The 21855-nt window shown below is 42.6% G+C and overlaps 1 protein-coding gene across 1 annotated transcript in view; it reads left to right on the top strand.

Moving 5' to 3' along the window:
• The window catches only part of Dnah9 (dynein, axonemal, heavy chain 9), a 353020-nt gene that overhangs the window by 41551 nt on the left and 289614 nt on the right, over positions 1-21855 (top strand). The window contains 7 exon segments of the mRNA NM_001427097.1: positions 2809-2959; positions 4255-4369; positions 7834-7902; positions 10002-10128; positions 10732-10987; positions 12047-12288; positions 16968-17103. Coding sequence (NP_001414026.1) covers positions 2809-2959; positions 4255-4369; positions 7834-7902; positions 10002-10128; positions 10732-10987; positions 12047-12288; positions 16968-17103 — 1096 coding nt within the window.

The raw sequence follows: 21855 nt of genomic DNA, 5'->3' as shown, positions 1-21855 counted from the left end.
ATAGAATGACCCTATATACCATGAGCTGACATGACTAACTGAGACTCAGCACCAGATACGATGGGATGCTATAACTCTACTCATGTGTAGAAACTACTCTCTTCAACCCTCAGAATTTCTCGGCACCTGCCATTCCGAGGCTTCTCATGTGACACTCTGTGGCCACCCCATTACTCTGCCTAGGATACTGTTGCATATTACTGTTTTGTGTCTAGAGGTAGCTTCAGAAGTTCTTCTACCAGGAAGGTGTTTGGGGTCTTTCTAATGGTCTTTGGATGTTCCTGTTGTGAAAACATCTACATTTATCCAAGGATCATACCTCTTATCTACAGGTTTCAGAATGTTCAGTTCTTGAAAACATACAGAATGTTTTAGACAAAAGAGCAATGAACCCTTTATAGCCTTGGCCCTGGTCCCAAAACATCTCTGTTTGCGGCCAGACTCTCAAAGTGTTTTCATAAAAGCGCATTTCTTATCTAACCCTAACTCTTCTTAACAGCTTTTGGAAACTGCAAGGGAAACCACAGCCAGCCAGTCCCTCCTACCCAATCAATTTCTCTTTTGGTCATCTCACAAATAGAAAAATTAAAACCTTCTCTCCTTCTTCACCCAGTGCAAATGTTCCAGCAGATATAAATTAAGATAAATAAGTAGCCGTTAAGTTTGGGGGAGTTCGCCAGAGAGATCACTTAACTCCTGTTACCACTACACAATCATCTAACATTCCATGAAGCTTGGCAGTCAGGACCAAGGGGCATGCAATTTAAAGTCCCAAGTCAGTGCTACAAGATGGCCACAGGGGTTTATCAGCCACTTTGTCTGCATATTCTTAACAGGAGGCTTGAGTCCATAACACAGCAAAAGATGCACAGAACACAGTTGCTCTCTTATGCCGTCATCAAAGGGGAGCTGCTTTCTCAGGTCGAAGATAGCTCAGTTAGTAAAGTGTTTATTTTGCAAGCACAAGGACCTGAGTTCAATTCCCAGAGTTCTAAGCCAGTGAGAGATCTTGTTTAAAATAATAATGCTAGATGGTACTTGGGGGAATGATACTTGAGTTGGTCATCTTGCCTGTGTACACACACACACACACACACACACACACACACACACACACACACACACAAAAGATGGATTCCTTCACATTCTGTATCTGCTTATAGAGAAGAAGATGCTCCTACTGACTTCCTTGGAAAATGTCCAGCACCTTTATATAGGCTCAGTGTGCCCCTGGAATCATTGAGGAAACACTTGAAGCCATCTGTCCTGGGAGACAGCTGATGCAGGGTTGCCCTTCGCATTGCATCTTCTCTGTGCTCGGCTATTATCCACAGCATGGCCTGGAAAGCCAAGACTTTCTAGACCAACCTGAGATTCTGAACCAAGCTAACTAGATCCTCTCTCTCTCTCTCTCTCTCTCTCTCTCTCTCTCTCTCTCTCTCTCTCTCTCTCTCTCTCTCGTTCAGCCAGTTTTGAAGGTTAGTGATAAAAAGTGGTGAGGGAATGGCTTCTTGGGAAATGAGCTGGTTACAGCAGGTGTTCAGATTAGGGGTCTATTCAGCTCCAGAGTTAGAATTTGTGGGTAGGAACTTAACATTGTATCTCTTATTCTCATTTTCATTGACTTAAAGGAAGACAGTGCCTCCCTCAAAGACTCAAAGAATAACTATTTTAAACTGTGAGCATATATTTTCATAGTTATCTCCCTCTGTCTCTCTTTGTGTCTTTGTTTATTTCTGTTTCTTTGTTGGTTGGTTGGTTGGTTGGTTGGTTGGTTGGTTGGTTGGTTGGTTTCAAAAGCTCATTTGAAAAGTGTCCCATGAAGCAAGGCCATGGACCAAGTTTGGTTGTCAGCTGCTGTCTTTGTGAACCTCTGACATAAAGTATGAAGTAGAGATGAGAGCATATAATTCAATGGTTCCCAAACCCCTTGGCAAACCTCTATCTCCAAAAACCACTTACGTTGCAACAAATAACAGCGGGAGATTATAGCTGTGAAGTAGCAATACAAATGATTTTGTGGTTGGGAGTCTCCACAACATAAGAAACTGTATTAAGTGGTAGCAGGATTAGGAAGGTTGGGAACCATCGTTTTTTATTGGATTCGGGTTTAGAATCCAACACAGCTGAATCCCTAGGTGTCTTAGCTCCAGGTAGCATCGCAGTTTAAAAAGAAATCACAAACCAGGTGTCATCAAACCATTTCTATCTTCTGTTGACTTAGAAGGCACCTAGGTCTGGTTTTAATAGACAGAAAATCACCTCAAATTGCCATGCCTGTGATTGCTATGGCAGCTGATTCCTGAAACTTCCTTCTTCTGTCTTTTTCTATCTCCACTGCTCTCCCGTGTCATATCTTCTGTGTGTAGTTCAATTTACCTTGCTGGTGTCTTTGGTTTTCCTTCAGTTTAGATCCTTACAACAGAGGAACACATGGGAGATACCCAGGAGGACAAAAGAAAGGCTAGGTGTAGTAAACAGAGAAGTAACAATCCTAGAACTGAAGATGCTGAGGCAGGAGGATCATGAGTTTCAGGACACTCTTGAGCCACACAGTAAGAACTTCTCTCACAAAACCAATAACCTACCCTTCGCCCACACAACTAAGAAGCCAAGAAAGGAGAGGGGGAAGGTTCCAGATATCCACATGCTTGTGGCACAGCTGCAGTTCCACCATAACATATGTGTATCCCTCCTGTATTCGGACATAGAAGGAAGAAGAAGAAGAAGAAAATCAAATGGGAAGCAGAATTTTTGCTGTCTTAGAAAATTAAAGTGCATATTCTTATCATTTTCCCCTCTCTACAGCTCCTAGATATCACAGGGACCCTTGTCGAAAGACCCCTGGTAGCACAGGATGTGTCACACAAATACCTGGCCCTCATCCGAATGTTCAACACAGAACTGGATGCCGTGAGGATCATCTACAGTCAGCACATCCGGGAAGAGGTGGAGCATGGTAGGGTGGTTCCCAGGGGATGGGCGGGGCATGTTTTGTGACTGGGATGAGTAGAATACACTTATCTTGTATTTAACTGTCCACACATGGACGGACATCCTCTGAGAGTCATGAGTCTAGTCCATTTGGTGAAAATTCTAGGTCGTCTTGGGAGATTATAGAGTTCAGTGAATTGTACATTTACTGTGTGGGAGGCTGAGATTGCCAGGGTGGCTCAGACCTGTGAAATCTTGACCACCAGTGGTCAGCTGTGGCTTTGGCATAATGGATGAGTTGATGGGTCTGTGTGGCCACACTGGTTAATTGTCATCATAACTCAGTGTACGTTTTATGAGCCTGAAAAAGAAGGTCCCTGTCCTTGCACTGCCATAGCCGCTCTGCCTCTGGAGGGAGAAACTAGTGGGAACCTGAGAAGGGGCAGTCACTATGCAGATGTGTGGCTCAGCACCAGTTCCTCTATCCACCCACCCTTGGAGCTGTTGGCCACAGTCCTTTGGTGACCGTTCTTTTCATCTACAGTGGACACCGGCTCTCATGCTGAAACCACCCAGACCCCATGTACATACCATGCATATAGTGAGGACTCAAGAAATATGCCTGGAATAAACCCATGTTCCACTTTTGAATGTGTAAGATAGAGTATGCAGCTAGTAAAACCTGTAGCTGTCACACCTCTGCAATGGAACTCATGGTGGGGTAAAGGGACTGTCCCCTCTCAGCTACAACTGAGCATTAGAAATGCCGGTAGACAGTGGTTTTAATTTTACCAGAGAAGCTAAATGGTTTTAATTATAGGTGAAATCTCACCTTTGCTAAATTGTGATCACTGTTTATACAGAAGTAAAGTCAATGTCCGGACTAAGATCGTAATCCACAGGCTGCTGACGTAATTCATTATCCACATGGCTTGTCCATTCGTAGCCTGACAGAATTCTCAAAGAAACCTCTGGCTGCTATTAAGCAAGGGAGATGCCACCCTCACTTTTAAAATAAGAAGAGTGAGTCCCAGAGAGATGAAATTATCTGTTTAAGACCACTGCCTCAACCCTCAGTGTTCAAGTAAAACTCTCTTGAGATGTTCTAAAAATAATTCTGACCAGCTGCTAGACCAATTCAATCACGATCACTGGGCAGAGGACCCACGTTCTCTGAGCTGTTGTGTTCTCCCAAAGTTTAGCAGGACATTTGACTTCAGTTTGGAAATAGATGTGGGGTTAACTGGAGAAGGCTCTCCTGGGGTAGAGGGAGCTGGGGGTTGCACCCCCTTTCTTCAGGATAGTCGTTCTTGTCTCCAGGATTCTCTCCCGTGCACAAAAATATGCCCACTATGGCTGGGGGCATCCGCTGGGCACAGGAACTGAGGCAGCGCATCAAGGGTCCCTTCAGCAACTTCAAAAATATACCACACTGGTGAGTATCTGATTCTTGAGATGCATCTAAGACACACACACACACACACACACACACACACACACACACACACACACACACAACGTTGTTCTATGTTCAGACCCTATGTAGGTTCTATCACCCCAATCAAACCTGTGGGCTGAGATATGGGTCCTTCAGGGTTAACTTAAGCTTAGCCCCATAGGTGATTTCCAGAGGAAAATCAATCAGGGGCTTCATACTCTATGGAGGCCCTCAACATTACTTCTTGGGGAAAGCATTCTCTGTGCCCCTGAGGCAGCTGGGAAATAATGAGTTCTTCCCAAATGTGCTGTGAAGATTGTGTTAGAAATTCAGCCTCTTGGCCTCACCAGTCAAGTCCGAATCCAGGCTGGGACTCTGTGTCTCTGGCTTGGTGACTGATGGTAGCCAGGTTAGGGAAGCATGAGCCTGCTTCACGCCTGCACCTAGAAGCTGAGTGTCTTAGAAGACTCCCCGCTGCTGGTAGTGCATGACAGGGAACATTGGATTTAGGATGCTCCCCGCCTGGGGACAGGCGGTCTTCCTCTGATCCCTCTTTGTAGAAGACTCTATCTTGTTCAAAGCACTTGACATTGGCAAGTACAACAAAGGCAAAGGGTCTGGAAGTTGACTGTTGGCGTTACAGCTTTTCTTAGAGTCAGGAATGTCCGCAGAGACCCTGGGCTCAGGTAGCGAGATTAAATGTCTTTCAAGATGTGAGACAGAGACGACTGCAGGGTTCAGTCACTACCTCACTTCTGGTCACTAGTCAGACACGAAGTCTCAACATGAGCAGTTGAGATGGAGCTGATCTCTGCTCTGCTTTGTGTAAGCTTTGCATGCTGCATGTGGAGAAACCAGAGAAAGAAGGGAGGTGACTCCCCTCCTGACCCAGAGTCAAACAAGAAATAACTGAGGCTTCTTCCCCTCCAGCTTCTAGGCCACACTTTCTTGCAGTACTTTTCAGCCATCGAGAATTTGACCAGAAGTAGGGCTGAGGACCCAGGCCTCATAGGCAAGTCCCTTAGAGCAGTGGTTCTCAACCTGTCTGTCTCTACCCCTTGGCGGGAAGTGGGAGGGTAGGACAACACTTTTATGGGAATTGCATAACAGACACCCTACATAGCAGAAATCCTGCATCTCAGATATTTACATTATGATTCATAACAACAACAAAATTACAATTATGAAGTAGGAAATGTGAAAATGTTTTTATGGTTTGGGTTGTGTGTGTGTGTTGGGGGGCTTCACCACAACACGAGGAACTATAATAAAGGCTCACAGCATTAGGAAGGTTGAAAACCACTGCCTTAAAGCCAAATAAAGAAGACATGCATGAGGGAGTCAAGGCTGCTTCCAGGCATAGGAACTGCATTGCTGTCTTAGGTCTGGTTCTTAGGAAGCAGAGTCTGCAAAGGATGCTCTCAGGAGCTAAAGGAGAGAGGGAAGAGAGCTGGCTCAGAGTGGGTAGGGATGAGCTGCTGGTTGGCAGTAGCACGGGCATCAGTGGATCCTGCAAAGGACACAGCATCTAATAAGAACCCAGGCTTGGAGTCTCCACCTCAGCTAGTTCTTAGACACGGAGTTTCACCGTAAAGAGCATGACTATGTGCTACATGACTCTCAGTCCAAGAAAGCCCAAAGCCCTAGTCTGGCTCCATTGATACCAGACCATAGGCATGTATGCATGCGAAACACTCATGCACATATTATTAAAACAATAATGAAAAGAGAATGCGGTAGGTTTCTAGCAAAAAGTGAAACGGAAACATCATTGCATTCCCTCTGGGGGCCCCTCAAGCCCACTAGGCAGCAAAGCCAGACAGACACTTTGTGAAGTCAACCATGTGCGCCTCTGCCTTAACCTCTCCAGATCCAAGTCTGAGACTTGTGAGGTCATGGTGAGGCCTGGAGAAATCATGCAGCATGTGAGGGCATTAGGGAATAAGAGGTGCAAGTCACCCGCCTGGTGTGGAGCACTCTGAGATACGGCTGCTTATCCAGCACAAAAGAGAACAAAGCAAGCTGTGCTTTCTCTGCAGGAGTGAGGGTTCCCTGAAGGGCTCCAGAGATCCTGGGAAGAGACCTGTGCCGGCAAAAGGAAAAAGTGGATGTTAAAGATTTAGCAATAAGCTGCCTAGTTTCACAAGCAGGACAAACAAAAGCAGACTCCATGCAGTTAGTGTAAAGATATTTGGAAATTAAAGAGACTTAGTTTTTCCCAGGAGCTGGACACTTATTTACTGTTATGGTCAGTGTCAAAGGCAGTGGGAAAAGCTGTGGGTAAGAGTATTTGCAGGGTAAACTCTGTTCTCTTCTGTGGTCCTCAGTATCCTGGCAGAAGCCTCTGCCGTGTGTGTGAGAAAACGGTGTTTGTGGATGCATTTCTGTGTGTAGGTGTGTGTGTGTGTGTGTGTGTGTGTGTGTGTGTGTGTGTGTTGCATTGCATGTGCACACATTTTCTGAGGAGAGAGGTGGGTGGGGCCTCATACAGACATGTCAAGGAATAGCAGTGTTTCTGAACAAGTGTCCTTGATGGATTTCAGAAATCCTTTGTCTCGGGCTGGAGAGATGGCTCAGTGGTTAAGAGCACTGACTGCTCTACCAGAGGTCCTGAGTTCAAATCCCAGCGACCACATGGTGGCTCACAACCATCTGTAATGAGATCTGATGTCCTCTTCTGGTGTGTCTGAAGACAGTGACAGTGTACTCACATATATAAATAAATAAATCTTTAAAAAAAAAAAAAGAAATCCTTTGTCTCTACCTATCTAGGGAAAGTGAGTCTCTGTCTGTCTCCTATCTATCTATCTATCTATCTATCTATCTATCTATCTATCTATCATCTATCTATCATCTATCAATCTATCGATCATCATTTATCTATTACCTATATATTATTATATGAAGCATTGTTGTAATCACATATACATACATGTAACATTATATGGATTTTTCTTTATACACAGAAAACAGTATCACCTAGAATTTTTCTTTACTCTCCCAATTTTCTTTTTATTCATGTTTTGTTAAAATTCCTCTACTTGGTATATATACGACCAGATTAGCCAGGACAGCAGTTGGTGGAAACACAGCAATAGACTTCACACTGTCCCTGCCATCTGGGGTACTGCCGGGAATTTTAGGAAGTGCGGATGCTCCCTAGTGGCCTGTTGAGAATGTTCAGGGAGGAGAACGCAATCTCTTCCAAGGCCCTTTGAAAACTAGCCCAAAAGCTGTTCCATGTCCAGTTTGGTTTTTGTTTTGTTATTTTATTTCTTGAGATTCCTGCATTTGTCCCAGGCAGGCCTGGAATACATGATCCAATTGCCTCAGTCCCCCAATTATCATTTAACGAATAAACTGCAGGCTACAGAGAAGGTATTGGTTGTTTTTTTGTTTTTTTGTTTTTTGTTTTTTTCTAATTGTATGACTTTTTCTTCTCCTTTCTTGTGAATTGATAGGTGCTTGCAATCTGCTGAAGGAAAGAGAATGATACAAAAATATGAAGATTTGCTCACCCTGCTAGAAGAGTAAGCAGCCTCGGGATTATATCTTCCTTAGGATTACCCAACCCCAAACCCCCTCTCCCCACACCCCATACCTTCTCACCCCTATACCCTCACAGCCATGCACTTTGTCATTCACAGGGCAGATTCTATATCAGCTATGAAATATCATTGTGTAGTTTATGGTATAGCACAGGTATTTGTGAGCACAGCATTACTGGGCCTTGAGAACAAGTCTCTGGGAGAATGTGGCTGTATTCTGGACACAAATATGTTCCTAGTGTCACTTTCCTGGGTCTCTGAACCTTGTGGAATGGAGTGATGCTCTGAGAAGCCTGAACTTTCAGTTGCTACTCAGTGAAAAGAAAGCAATCGTTTATACTGCAAGGAGTGAACTAAGTTCCAAAACATGTTCTCCATCCTTTTAGAGAGACAACATAAGAATGGAATTTGCACGTGGGACCATACTTGTCCCTGCTCTGGAGCCCAGTGAATCTTTCACAAGTTCAAGGTTGACAGGCACCTCTTCCAATATGGCCCTACCTTCTGCTTTTGCCATTGCTCCTTCTCCTGGCTCTGGAGAGCAGGGTAATAGGCATAAAGGCATCTGATACTGCTTGCCATTGGGTTAGACAAATGGACTCATAGCTCTCTTCTACCTGCCAGGAACCCACATGTCTACCCTTTACCCTGTAAATGTCTTAAGTGTATTTTCCCTTTCCTGTCTCCAGGACTGGAATCTTCTCAAAAAGACCCACATCTGCTCCAGACTGACCTACTGTAGCAGCTTCCCGACAGCCCTCCTTATTTGTGTTCCTTGATGCACACACTAGCCAAATCCAATGCTTTCACTGTAGCCCCACCCCTCAGGGGTTCCCATTGTTCCCCAGTCTTTGCTTCCCTCCAGCCTCCTATGTACTATTCACCCTTTAATCCCAGTTAAGTCAGGCTGTTTCTCCCCTCGCCATGGCTTCTGATGGGATTCATCCCACCACCTCTGCTCAGCCATGAGACAAGTCAAGCATTGCTCCATCATCTCTCCCATGAGGTTTTCTTCGACCTCCTTATTCCTGCCATCCGGTGCCCGACACCCATGGCAACTCTCTAAGGCTGATTTTGCTGTACTGTGTTATTCTGATCTTCCAGTAGTCCCCACCATTAGCTGTGTCTCTCAGTTATTAATTCATGAATTTATTCTCCAAGCCCAGCACATGGCACGTACCCAGTCAATGTGCAATGACTGAATAATGAATTCCGCGAGCTACTCAAAGGTTAGTGTGAGAGCAGTTGTTACCAATATCTTCTTTTATATGTCCCTGGAGCTAACCAGAACCTTCCATTCTCACCTCCCCCCTCCAAGGATCATTGAAATCTTTCTGATTCTTTGCAGATCGCAGTGGTGTCATCTGTAAAAGAATGTATATTATTAGAAATGTGTGCAGTGAGTTAATATAGTGGCTGTTTTTCTTTATCCTGGCTGGTTCCCCTACAACAACACAGAGAGATCAAGATTTATTTGCAAATTAAAAGCATAATAACCTAGCATTATTCTATCCCAATCCTCTAATCTAATCTGGCTACGTATCAGCCCAAATCACTGAGACACTTGCATGTTTGTATTGGTCTGGCTCTGTAGGCTTCAGGTGTGTTCCCATGATGTCTCTCTGGACCTCTTCCTTGTGGTGAATTCTCTCTTCCTCCCTTTCCCTCCCTCCTCCTCTGGCTGGCAGAAGGAGAATAGAGAACAATTTTCTCTATTACCTAATTATTGGCTTTTCCAGCCTTTATTTACAAGGTATAGAATAAATGGTGAGCATTGTTTACACAAATTTGAGACAGGAGATTCTTAACATAAGCATTACAATGCCATGTCCAGATTGAAACCAGATAGCGGGATAGAGAAACTAGCCTTTGTATAATATAAATGGATAAATTTTACACAGTGCACAATAACATTATGCCTACAACCACCTTCAAGGATCAGTGGGCCCCTGAAAGAGCTGGCTCATCCTGGCTGGGTCAGAGACTAGTTGTTTCTCCAGGTTGTTTTACTACAGAGCTGAGCCAAGAGCTGGGGGTTCACAGCCTGTTTCTGAGGTTGCTCTCATCTCTGGTTGTTACAGGTATGAGAGAAGACTTTATGAGGACTGGTGTCAGACAGTGTCTGAGAAGTCACAGCGCAATCTCTCCCTACCACTTTTGCATCGTGACCCCATCACAAAGCAGCTCTCTGTCAACTTTAACTCACAGGTCAGCTGGGTGGCAGTAACTTCCACTGGTGTCCCAGAAATATCCACTGAACTTCACTGATTTCAAGGGTCAAGAAATTTTTTTTCATATACTACTTGAAACAGTTTATACTTTTCACTCTCTTGTGGGGGGATGAAACTCAGGTCGGACTACTTTCTTATGGTATTCATGTCCATGATTTCTCTAGGCTTGATCAATGGGTTTGATTTTGTACGATAGGGAATCAAACACGAGTTGCACAATGTCAGGAACACTTCCTCAAAATACATTGCTAAATGACTTTGCCATGGTACAAGCATCAGAAGGTGTTGATGAAACAACCACGGTGTTACTACAAAATTTGAACTTATGGGGCAGGAGCTCCTTTCTCAGTTTCCATTCTGCTTGCGCTTCCATTTATGCTTCTGGCCATCTGGCTTCCCTCCACTTACCTTCTTTCTCCTGAACCTTCCTCCCTGATGCTGCATGTAAGGAACTGATGGGAATAGAAGTTAACAAGAGGCCCAAGGTCTTTAGGCCCTCAAGATGGTTGGGTCCTTCATGGACACAGCTACATTTTACTGATCCCCAGTAAATGCTACTCGTGTTTGCCTCTTTCCTCAGCTGATTTCAGTGTTGAAAGAAATGAACTATCTTCAGCCCACTGAGGTGAAACCGATCCCCGAGACCGCAGCAGCCATGTTCTCCTCCAGGGAATTCTATCGCCAGCTTGTGGCCAACTTGGAGTTGATGGCAAATTGGTACAACAAGGTTATAACAACTCTGCTGGAGGTGGAATTTCCACTAGTGGAGGAAGAACTGCAAAATATTGATCTCCGTCTGAGAGCTGCAGAGGAGACTCTGAGCTGGAAAACAGAAGGTAAGAAAGAACAACTTGCAGTCAGAGAGGAATGTGGGAATGGAAAGACCCAGTGAAGTTAAAAGACACCCTCATTATCCCACTGGACCCTGATCCAAGTTGCAAACACAAAACTAGCCTCCTCTCAGATATATGCCCAAGCCTGGAAACACAGAGAATCCGTCTTCCTCCTTCTTCTCTCTAATTGTAGGTTGTCAATTTAGAAACCTCTATAACCCATACTGCAAGGGCCTCGTAGGTTGTATATGGTACCCCCATTTCTCCTGCTATGCTAGGCTCTTTGTCAATGAGAACTCAGATGCTCTCATTCCTTGTAGGTTGTTAAACTAGGATGTGGGCACAGAAAAGAAGAAAACAACGGATTTACTGCTCTAGCGTCTTATAGTTAAATCCAGTAAATCTTTAGTTACTGCTGATTGAGAGCTTGTGAGGGACTCTAGGGACAAGATGGGACATGTGATATATTACCATCAAAGAATTTGCATTTGTGGGAGGGCAGGGGGCATATGTATAACCCAAATCATGTAAGACTGGCCATTTTTTTTAAACCCATCATAAAGTTTAAAATGAAGTGTAAAGAATGATGGAATAGGGAAAACAATTAACACTAATGTTATTAGAAAATTAAGAGTTAAAAAGAAGACCATAATTAACTCATGAAAGTGATAGAATATTTCATTAAATATGTTAGAACTTTACCCAATATATGTAAGAGGATAACATTTTTAATATACAATGCATTGCAAGTTACTAGAAACAAAACATGATTAATCAAAAATCATCAAATTGATCTGATATTCCTTAGCAGTTATGAAAATTCCTATGTGCTTGGTACGTGAGTATTTCCTTGTTTGTCTTCCTGTTTAATCGGAATTAAGGGAGGGGCTGGCTTTTTAATACAACCAGGGAGGAGGAGACTTTGCTGATAGCAAAGTAACCTGTACAGAACAGTCTCCTACAGCCTGATGGCTTAAATTCCTGTCATTCATAGCACATGGTCCTTCAGTTCTGCCACCACCCTATGCCATTTTAGTTAATTCTATTTCTTTTGGGGAGCAGGCATTTGGGATTATGCCATGCAAATAACCAATAGCATTCATGACCTGGAACGAAGAATTCAGAAGACAAAAGACAACGTGGAAGAGATTCAAACCATCATGAAAACATGGGTGTCTCCAATATTTAAGAGAAAGGATGGGAAAAAAGAATGCCCCCTTTCTCTGGATGATCAGCAGGATCTCCTGGAAAAATACTACAGTCTCATCAGGGAATCAGGCCTTAAGATTCATGCTCTTGTTCAGGTAACAACTGACCACGTAAGCACTGTACCAAGAAGGGTCTTTGAATGTTAAAATGGAATCTGTATATTAGAATGATCGATAGATGCTGAATCTTCTGTGGGCAAGAACAAGCTCTAAACTAATAAAATAACTAAAGCTAATAGATAATAGGGCCCCCAAATCAAGAAGCCAGTATTAATACTGTCAAAATTAACTCATCTCACCTAACTCCTCAAACTAGAAAGCAAACCAGAATCCTAAATCACCAGCTGCAGTAACCACCCACCCCGGCCCATACAGCCTGGTGTGGCTGTACTGCATTATCCTATGACCTACCTCTAAAGAGCCCAGAGAGATGAGAGAGTGCCATGGCATCCCTGGCTTTGATCGGAAGAAGAAAGAATTCATAGTGTCACAGTTGGCACAGCAAGGATTATTGTCCTGTACTATGATCAGGGCAGCCTCCCATCCCATGATCAACAACTGAAGGTTCACTGTGAACAGTGGGAAGGATATAAATGACCCCATCCCCAACACTACTGAAAAAGTCATGGATTCATGCCAGAACTCAGGAATAAATCACCATTCAATACAAGTGTGGTTTGAAGGGCAATTAAGAGTCCTCGTTATAAATATTAATGATAACCGATTACATGAAGGAGAATTTCCTAAATTTTGCCTTTGAAAGATGAAGAACTCTTACTTGATTTTTTTAAAAAAAATCATCTAGTCCTAGATTTAGTAATTTTAGGATGTATTGCTCATCTATTTTTTTTCAAGACTCTCAGGATAGAAGCTGAGTGTCTTGGCATTAGGCCCTTCCTTCTTCCTTTGATGATGCCCCCTTGGCATATTTTGCCTTCATGCCACAGTCTTAGCCTGACTCATGTCATCATTGCCTTCAAATGTTTCCCTGTATCACTTCATTAATTCAACGGTCATTTAGGAATGTGTTTTCTAATTTCCTTACATTTGGGGCTTCTCTGCATATTGTAATGGAATGGATGTCTAATTTAACTCTATGTTCAGAGAGATACTTTGAATTTCCTGAGACTTGTTCTACATCCCAGACCACAGCCTATGTTGGTGAGGATTTCATGGACATTGACAATGTCTATGCTTCCGTTTTTGTTTGGAATCCCCTGAATAAGGCGTGATGGTTCTGTTAGGATCTTTCGGATGCTTTCTGGTCTTGTATATCTGTTTTTTTCTATCAACTTGTACAGATAGAATATTAAAATCTCAGTGATTTTAGAGTTATCTGTTTAATCCTTTGGTTTTGTCAGATTTTTTCATGTGAGCTCTGTTGGCATAACAGTCATCATAAAGCCCTGATGACCTGAATGTACCATCATTGTTAAAGTCCCTCCTGATTTCCAATGATGCTCCTCCATCTTGAAGTCTGCCGTTTTCTCATAATAATGTAACCTTCCCTCCTGATTCATTATTCTTATTCTTATTTGCATTGCCCATCTCCCCAAACTCATACCTTCAACCTCCTTACTCTCTACAGTCAAAAAATGTCCCTTTGTACCCAGTATATATTAAAAGCAGTGAAAATTTCTTAAATATTAATAATTCCATTGTTTATGTGTATATCCACATGTAGATGTGTACACCAGTGCTCATAAAGTCTACACTTGATCTAAGCCAAAAGGCCGAGAAGCGATTGCTCATAAAGTCTAAAGATGACACTGGATCCCCAGTGGCTGGAGTTACATATGGTTCTGAGCCACTTGAAGTGTATGCTGACAACCAAATTCTGGTTCTCTATGACCACAGTATGTGCTCTTAATTGTTGTGCCATCTCTCTAGGGGCCCAAGAAATGTGTTCTTAGCTCTAACAAGTCTACCTTTTACTTGGAGGGTTTGAACTGATTATGTGTGGAAATAATTGAATTAAATTCCGTTATGTTCCCACATGTTTTGTTTCTTCCTTCCCCTCTGATTTTCTGCGTCCGTGTCCTTGTAGGTTTACACATAATTTTCAGCATCTTATTGACAGCTCAGTTGCTGTTCCAGCTCCTTCATTGTTGCCTCTCCATTTCTAGGAGCAGATCTAGGTTTTGACTCGGTTTTATCCGGAGGTGAAGAGACCATGGACAGGGCAGGTCCACTTAACCCCTCTCCCTCGTGATAGTTAACTTGGATGGTCCACTCGATTCAGTGTTCATTCACCTAGGTAGGGAGTTTCAAAGAGCAGTGATCTCAATTAGACTGACCTTTGAGCAAGCCTGTGAGGGTTTGTGGGGTTATTTGAGGTAAGAAGGCCTTCCCTAAGTGTGGGTGGCTCGAGTTCTGCAGGCTGGGCTCACAGAGAGTGAGCTGAGCACTGGCATGCAGCACGGATTCATTGCTTTGTGCTCTTGACTGTGAATGTATTGTTCTGCTTCAGGTATCTGCTGCCTTGGCTTCCACACAATGATGGACTGGAGGTTGTATGTGTGTGTGAGTGTGTGTGAATGGATGTGTGTTTTGTATTGTTTTGGGGGGTTCAGTTTTTTTGTTGGTGGTGGTAGTTTTTCGGGGTGGGTATTTTGTATTTTGGGGGAAGGAAAGGATATTTTATCACAGCAAAAGAAAACAAAACTAAGACACCCTCATTACATGACATCTATATTACATCAGTATATTAAACGTAATAAAATAGTATGTCTAGTCATCAATATATTAAATCCTGCTAGACTTTTCATTAAAATTTTAAGGAAGAAAGAGATAAAAGTAGGAGAAAGTCTTCTTGAAGAGAAGGTGTCAAAAGGAGGGGGAGAGAGATGAGGAAGAGCAATGAGAAGTGGGTGTATTAAAATACATTATGTGCATTTGTGAAGTAGTCTTAAAGAAAATAATAGGGAAATGCATTCTTGACTACATTATAAGTGATTCATCTATCTTCTTTATAAAAATATCTTAGAAATGTTGATAGTGTTGCCTTTTTACCCCCATTCATGGCATCATGTTTTTCTTCTGTGCTGTAGCTCTGTGCTTCTAGCCAGACCCTCTTAGACCTAAGGAATCTTCTTTAGTCTCCTGGAGTTCAGGCCCAATGTTGATACATTGCTCAGCTTTGGGTCAAATGTGTCCTGGCTTCACCTGGCTTTGTAATGGCAGCTTTAGTGGATATAGAATCCTGCGCAGTCTTGTTTTAGTTCATCCACTGTTGCTTGTTCTTCACCCCCCATAGTATGTTCCATAAGAAGCAAGCCGCAATTGTGTCTTTGTTTCTCTGTGATGTATTGCCTCTTCTCAAGTTGCTATAATAGATGCTTAATCTTTTCTCAGTTTTCAATTTGGCTATGATGTGCCTAAGTGGAGTTTCACTGCAATCACCCCACTTGGAGTTTGCAAGCTCTTTGGATTTTCCTTTTTACCAAATTTGAGAGGATATTTTAGTTTCATTCGTTATTTTCTTTGTTGTTGTTTTGTTTTAGAGATGAGGGTCTCCCTGTTTAACCTGGACTGGTTTTGAAGTCATGATCCTCCTGCCTCAGCCTACTGAGATTCAGGATTGAAGGTGTGTGCAATCCATGTTTGGCTGACTTGTTGGTTGCTTGTTTTACAACTACAATGATCTTGACTAATAACTCCCGAATCTGCTCTGTTTTCTACATTTGATTTTTTCTTTAGTGAAACAGAAGTTTGTCACGTAAAATAAGCCTACCAGTTACTTAGTGTAAAACATACATCCTAGCACCTGCAAGCCACCGCACATCATCATGTAGTATAATTTGCATAATGATGGGTTTAAAGTCATTAAGAAAACCTTAAATCTACTTAGGATGTAAAGGCATTGGTAATGCATCTTAAAATTTTTAGAACCGTGTCATTTAAAAGCAGGATCGTGAAATCATTATGCTCCAGTGGGATCTGTGACATGGCAGTGTTTCCTCAAGGAGTAAGTATGAGTTGCTTTAGAGTGTCACCTCTCTGGTTACCTACTGCCTTCTCTGAAAACATCAGCTCCCTGGAAAGAAGCTGTAAAGTCCTAATAATTATGAAAATGAGGAAACACAGATGACTATCTGTGCTGAGAATCACTGAGTACTTAGGCTCCCTCTCCTTGATGTCCAAACCTTGTTACCATGGTGATACTTGGTACCATAGGTCAAGAAGAGAGATAGAGGGAAAGGGAGAGGAGAAAGAGGGAGAAGTGGGGCCAAGATTGGAGAGGAAGAGAGAAGGAGAGGGAGAGGGAGAGGGAGAGGGAGAGGGAGAGAGAGATATTTCTTGTATGGTTTGTTTCCTAAATCACTCAATGTAATGAAAGGCCTTTACTTATTATTAGATGCCAACCGCAGATCCCAGCCCATTTCAAAGGATTATTATCCAGGAAATACTGTGCAATCCTCAATCCTAGTCATCCTTCCACCTACTCTACTTCCTGCCCTGATGTGCCTCCCACAGTAATATAAGCGGCGAGAGCTGGCAAAGCACTCCACGTGTTACATTCCTCAGCATCCTCTCTGAGAAGACAGCCAGACTCTGTCCTTCAGAGACAGATATGACCCCCACATCTTCTTCTTGGAATGGGCTTATGTTCTTGTCATACAATGGCTATCCTCCTTTGACAGAACAGACTGTAAGGACATGTAACAGCAAAGTCTTTACAGAGAGCTTTGGTTATACATTCCTATTGGTGGTGATTTTGCCAGTTTGCCTGTGCTGTTTAACATGGCTTACACCCTGTCTTCTTTTTTCTGTAGGAAAACCTGGTTCTATTTGCAGCAGACCCAGCATCCAGTACCTGGAAGTCTTACGTGGGCCACATTGACTCGATGTTGTTGGATGGATTCTTTCTTGCCATTGAGTGTTCTCTCAAGTATCTACTAGAAAACACTGGTACCTATTGATTGATGGCTACAGGCTATGACAGGGCAGATAGCAGCAGCAGTCTGTGCTGTATTAGAGTAAAATATAGTTGATGTTGGCCAAAGTGCTGGGGTTTTTTATGAGTGAGGGAGAGTAAACTACAAAGGGTAGTCTGAATAAAAAAGATGCTTGACTCTAAACATCACATGACACAGCAGGCTGCAAGATAATAAGGCCCATGTCCAAAGCAAAACGAGGACTCCACCAAAATAAAGGTCCAGGAGAGGAGTAGCTGGAACTGGAGCAGAGGGAAGTGGTTACTAAGGATGCCTTCCTCCACATTTGACTCATGGGCACATAGTGCGGATGTTCTGTGCCTTGAAGCTCTGCATGCTCTATCTCTGTGGCCTTTGAAGAACACAGAAGGTTTGAAGTTGCCAGGTACAGTGGGGAGAAAACAGAATTATGTGTGAAAAGGAGACAAGAAGCAAGGGAGATGACAGCTCTCAATGGAAAAAGAAATGTTAAGAAGGTAATGAGCTGTCTCTGAAGCTACTAGAAATAGGTAAGGGCTTTGAATTAGGATGGACAAACTATGGTAAAGTGTACAAAGTCAAAACTCTATAGCAGCCCAACTTATAGCATCTAATAAATGGTGAGACAGAAAGGGCTGAAAAGTTCAAGACTAAAAGTTAAATTAGACCTTCACATTCTGGTAGATTCTTGGCTGTCTAGTAAGAGTCATGTTGAAGAATCTGGCAAACTATAACAGCAAAGGAATATTTTGAAGGCAGAGGATCAATGTGAGATGGGCATTTAATGTCAGGTCTAATCAAGTACAGAAATTGACACCATTAGCAGGCCATCATGAATCCCAGTACTCAGCCTGTGAAAGAAGGTGCCTATGTTGAAGATGCAGACAGGATCGGTGCTCAGCTCAGTATGTCTGCAATAAATAACACCATGGCATTTGTAGTTGGAAATGCTACCTATAGGGATCAGGGCTGCTCCAAATGAAAGAAGGATGGCAGTACACTCTGGGATGTTAGTTTCTAGAGCCTGGGGCATGAACCACAGATGCTGAAACCCAAGGAGTAGCTCTTAGCTACAAACATGGCAACTCTCTCTTTACTGAACTGGACAGATTTCTCTAATGTTGGAAGTTTGGACACTTCCATCAGTCCTCCACTAGATCTATGATAAAGACATAGCCACTTTATAGGCAGTATCTGCAGATGGCATCTCAGGTTAGTGACTTCACCCTTGACTAGTGGCTGTCTGACTTTGATAGGGAATAGCCTTATGTACTACCTTCCCTCTGTTGGAAGATGAGATTGTAAACAAAAGGATGGAGAGGAACTGGCAGTGTTTCTCCAAGATTACCAACATCATGTTCCCTCCATGGTGACTAGAAGACAGAAGAATATCTTTTCTTTAAAATATAGCCCTTCCACATTATTGGAGTAGTAAATATTTTGTAGCAGCACACAGAATTTATAACTGCCTGAACTGAAGTATTCTAGCTAAAATTTAAGCCCAGGTGTGGAGGTATATATTTATTTTTTTCAACTTTTTCCCCCAATCTTTATTAAATTGGGTATTTATTATTTACATTTTTTTTATTAACTTGAGTATTTTTTATATACATTTCGAGTGTTATTCCCTTTCCCAGTTTCCGGGCAAACATCCCCCTCCCCCCTCCCCTTCCTTATGGGTGTTCCCCACCCTACCCTCCCCCCATTGCCGCCCTCCCCCCAACAGTCTAGTTCACTGGGGGTTCAGTCTTAGCAGGACCCAGGGCTTCCCCTTCCACTGGTGCTCTTACTAGGATATTCATTGCTACCTATGAGGTCAGAGTCCAGGGTCAGTCCATGTATAGTCTTTAGGTAGTGGCTTAGTCCCTGGAAGCTCTGGTTGCTTTGCATTGTTGTACATATGGGGTCTCGAGCCCCTTCAAGCTCTTCCAGTTCTTTCTCTGATTCCTTCAACGGGGGTCCTATTCTCAGTTCAGTGGTTTGCTGCTGGCATTCGCCTCTGTATTTGCTGTATTCTGGCTGTGTCTCTCAGGAGCGATCTACATCCGGCTCCTGTCGGTCTGCACTTCTTTGCTTCATCCATCTTGTCTAATTGGGTGGCTGTATATGTATGGGCCACATGTGGGGCAGGCTCTGAATGGGTGTTCCTTCAGTCTCTGTTTTAATCTTTGCCTCTCTCTTCCCTGCCAAGGGTATTCTTGTTCCCCTTTTAAAGAAGGAGCGAAGCATTCACATTTTGATCATCCGTCTCGAGTTTCATTTGTTCTAGGCATCTAGGGTAATTCAAGCATTTGGGCTAATAGCCACTTATCAATGAGTGCATACCATGTATGTCTTTCTGTGATTGGGTTAGCTCACTCAGGATGATATTTTCCAGTTCCAACCATTTGCCTACGAATTTCATAAAGTCATTGTTTTTGATAGCTGAGTAATATTCCATTGTGTAGATGTACCACATTTTCTGTATCCATTTCTCTGTTGAAGGGCATCTGGGTTCTTTCCAGCTTCTGGCTATTATAAATAAAGCTGGATGAACATAGTGGAGCACGTGTCTTTTTTATATGTTGGGGCATCATTTGGGTATATGCCCAAGAGAGGTATAGCTGGATCCTCAGACAGTTCAATGTCCAATTTTCTGAGGAACCTCCAGACTGATTTCCAGAATGGTTGTACCAGTCTGCAATCCCACCAACAATGGAGGAGTGTTCCTCTTTCTCCGCATCCTCGCCAGCATTTGCTGTCACCTGAGTTTTTGATCTTAGCCATTCTCACTGGTGTGAGGTGAAATCTCAGGGTTGTTTTGATTTGCATTTCCCTTATGACTAAAGATGTTGAACATTTCTTTAGGAGTTTCTCAGCCATTCGGCATTCCTCAGCTGTGAATTCTTTGTTTAGCTCTGAACCCCATTTTTAATAGGGTTATTTGTCTCCTGCGGTCTAACTTCTTGAGCTCTTTGTATATTTTGGATATAAGGCCTCTATCTGTTGTAGGATTGGTAAAGATCTTTTCCCAATCTGTTGGTTGCCATTTTGTCCTAACCACAGTGTCCTTTGCCTTACAGAAGCTTTGCAGTTTTATGAGATCCCATTTGTCGATTCTTGATCTTAGAGCATAAGCCATTGGTGTTTTGTTCAGGAAATTTTTTCCAGTGCCCATGTGTTCCAGATGCTTCCCTAGTTTTTCTTCTATTAGTTTGAGTGTGTCTGGTTTGATGTGGAGGTCCTTGATCCACTTGGACTTAAGCTTTGTACAGGGTGATAAGCATGGATCGATCTGAATTCTTCTACACGTTGACCTCCAGTTGAACCAGCACCATTTGCTGAAAATGCTATCTTTTTTCCATTGGAGGGTTTTGGCTCCTTTGTCAAAAATCAAGTGACCATAGGTGTGTGGGTTCATTTCTGGGTCTTCAATTCTATTCCATTGGTCTATCTGTCTGTCTCTGTACCAATACCATGCAGTTTTTATCACTATTGCTCTGTAATACTGCTTGAGTTCAGGGATAGTGATTCCCCCTGAAGTCCTTTTATTGTTGAGGATAGTTTTAGCTATCCTGGGTTTTTTGTTATTCCAGATGAATTTGCAAATTGTTCTGTCTAACTCTTTGAAGAATTGGATTGGTATTTTGATGGGGATTGCATTGAATCTATAGATCGCTTTTGGTAAAATGGCCATTTTTACTATATTAATCCTGCCAATCCATGAGCATGGGAGATCTTTCCATCTTCTGAGGTCTTCTTCAATTTCTTTCTTCAGTGTCTTGAAGTTCTTATTGTACAAATCTTTTACTTGCTTGGTTAAAGTCACCCCAAAGTATTTTATATTATTTGTGACTATTATGAAGGGTGTCGTTTCCCTAATTTCTTTCTCGGCTTGTTTCTCTTTTGTGTAGAGGAAGGCTACTGATTTATTTGAGTGAATTTTATATCCAGCCACTTTGCTGAAGTTGTTTATCAGCTTTAGTAGTTCTCTGGTGGAACTTTTGGGATCACTTAAATATACTATCATATCATCTGCAAATAGTGATATTTTGACTTCTTCTTTTCCGATCTGTATCCCCTTGACCTCCTTTTGTTGTCTGATTGCTCTGGCTAGAACTTCAAGAACTATATTGAATAAGTAGGGAGAGAGTGGGCAGCCTTGTCTAGTCCCTGATTTTAGTGGGATTGCTTCAAGTTTCTCTCCATTTAGTTTAATGTTAGCAACTGGTTTGCTGTATATGGCTTTTACTATGTTTAGGTATGGGCCTTGAATTCCTATTCATTCCAAGACTTTTATCATGAAGGGGTGTTGAATTTTGTCAAATGCTTTCTGAGCATCTAATGAAATGATCATGTGGTTTTGTTCTTTCAGTTTGTTTATATAATGGATCATGTTGATGGTTTTCCGTATATTAAACCATCCCTGCATGCCTGGGATGAAGCCTACTTGATCATGGTGGATGATTGTTTTGATGTGCTCTTGGATTCGGTTTGCCAGAATTTTATTGAGTATTTTTGCATCGATATTCATAAGGGAAATTGGTCCGAAGTTCTCTTTCTTTGATGGGTCTTTGTGTGGTTTAGGTATAAGAGTAATTGTGGCTTCATAGAAGGAATTCGGTAGTGCTCCATCTGTTTCAATTTTGTGGAATAGTTTGGATAATATTGGTATGAGGTCTTCTATGAAGGTCTGATAGAATTCTGCACTAAACCCGTCTGGACCCGGGCTCTTTTTGGTTGGGAGACATTTAATGACTGCTTCTAT

Source organism: Rattus norvegicus, chromosome 10 (assembly GCF_021556685.1).
Source record: "Rattus norvegicus strain SHRSP/BbbUtx chromosome 10, alternate assembly SHRSP_T2T, whole genome shotgun sequence".
Taxonomy (NCBI): domain Eukaryota; kingdom Metazoa; phylum Chordata; class Mammalia; order Rodentia; family Muridae; genus Rattus; species Rattus norvegicus.
Note: the sequence above shows the minus strand (reverse complement) of the source record. Positions and strands in the feature narration are given on the sequence as shown.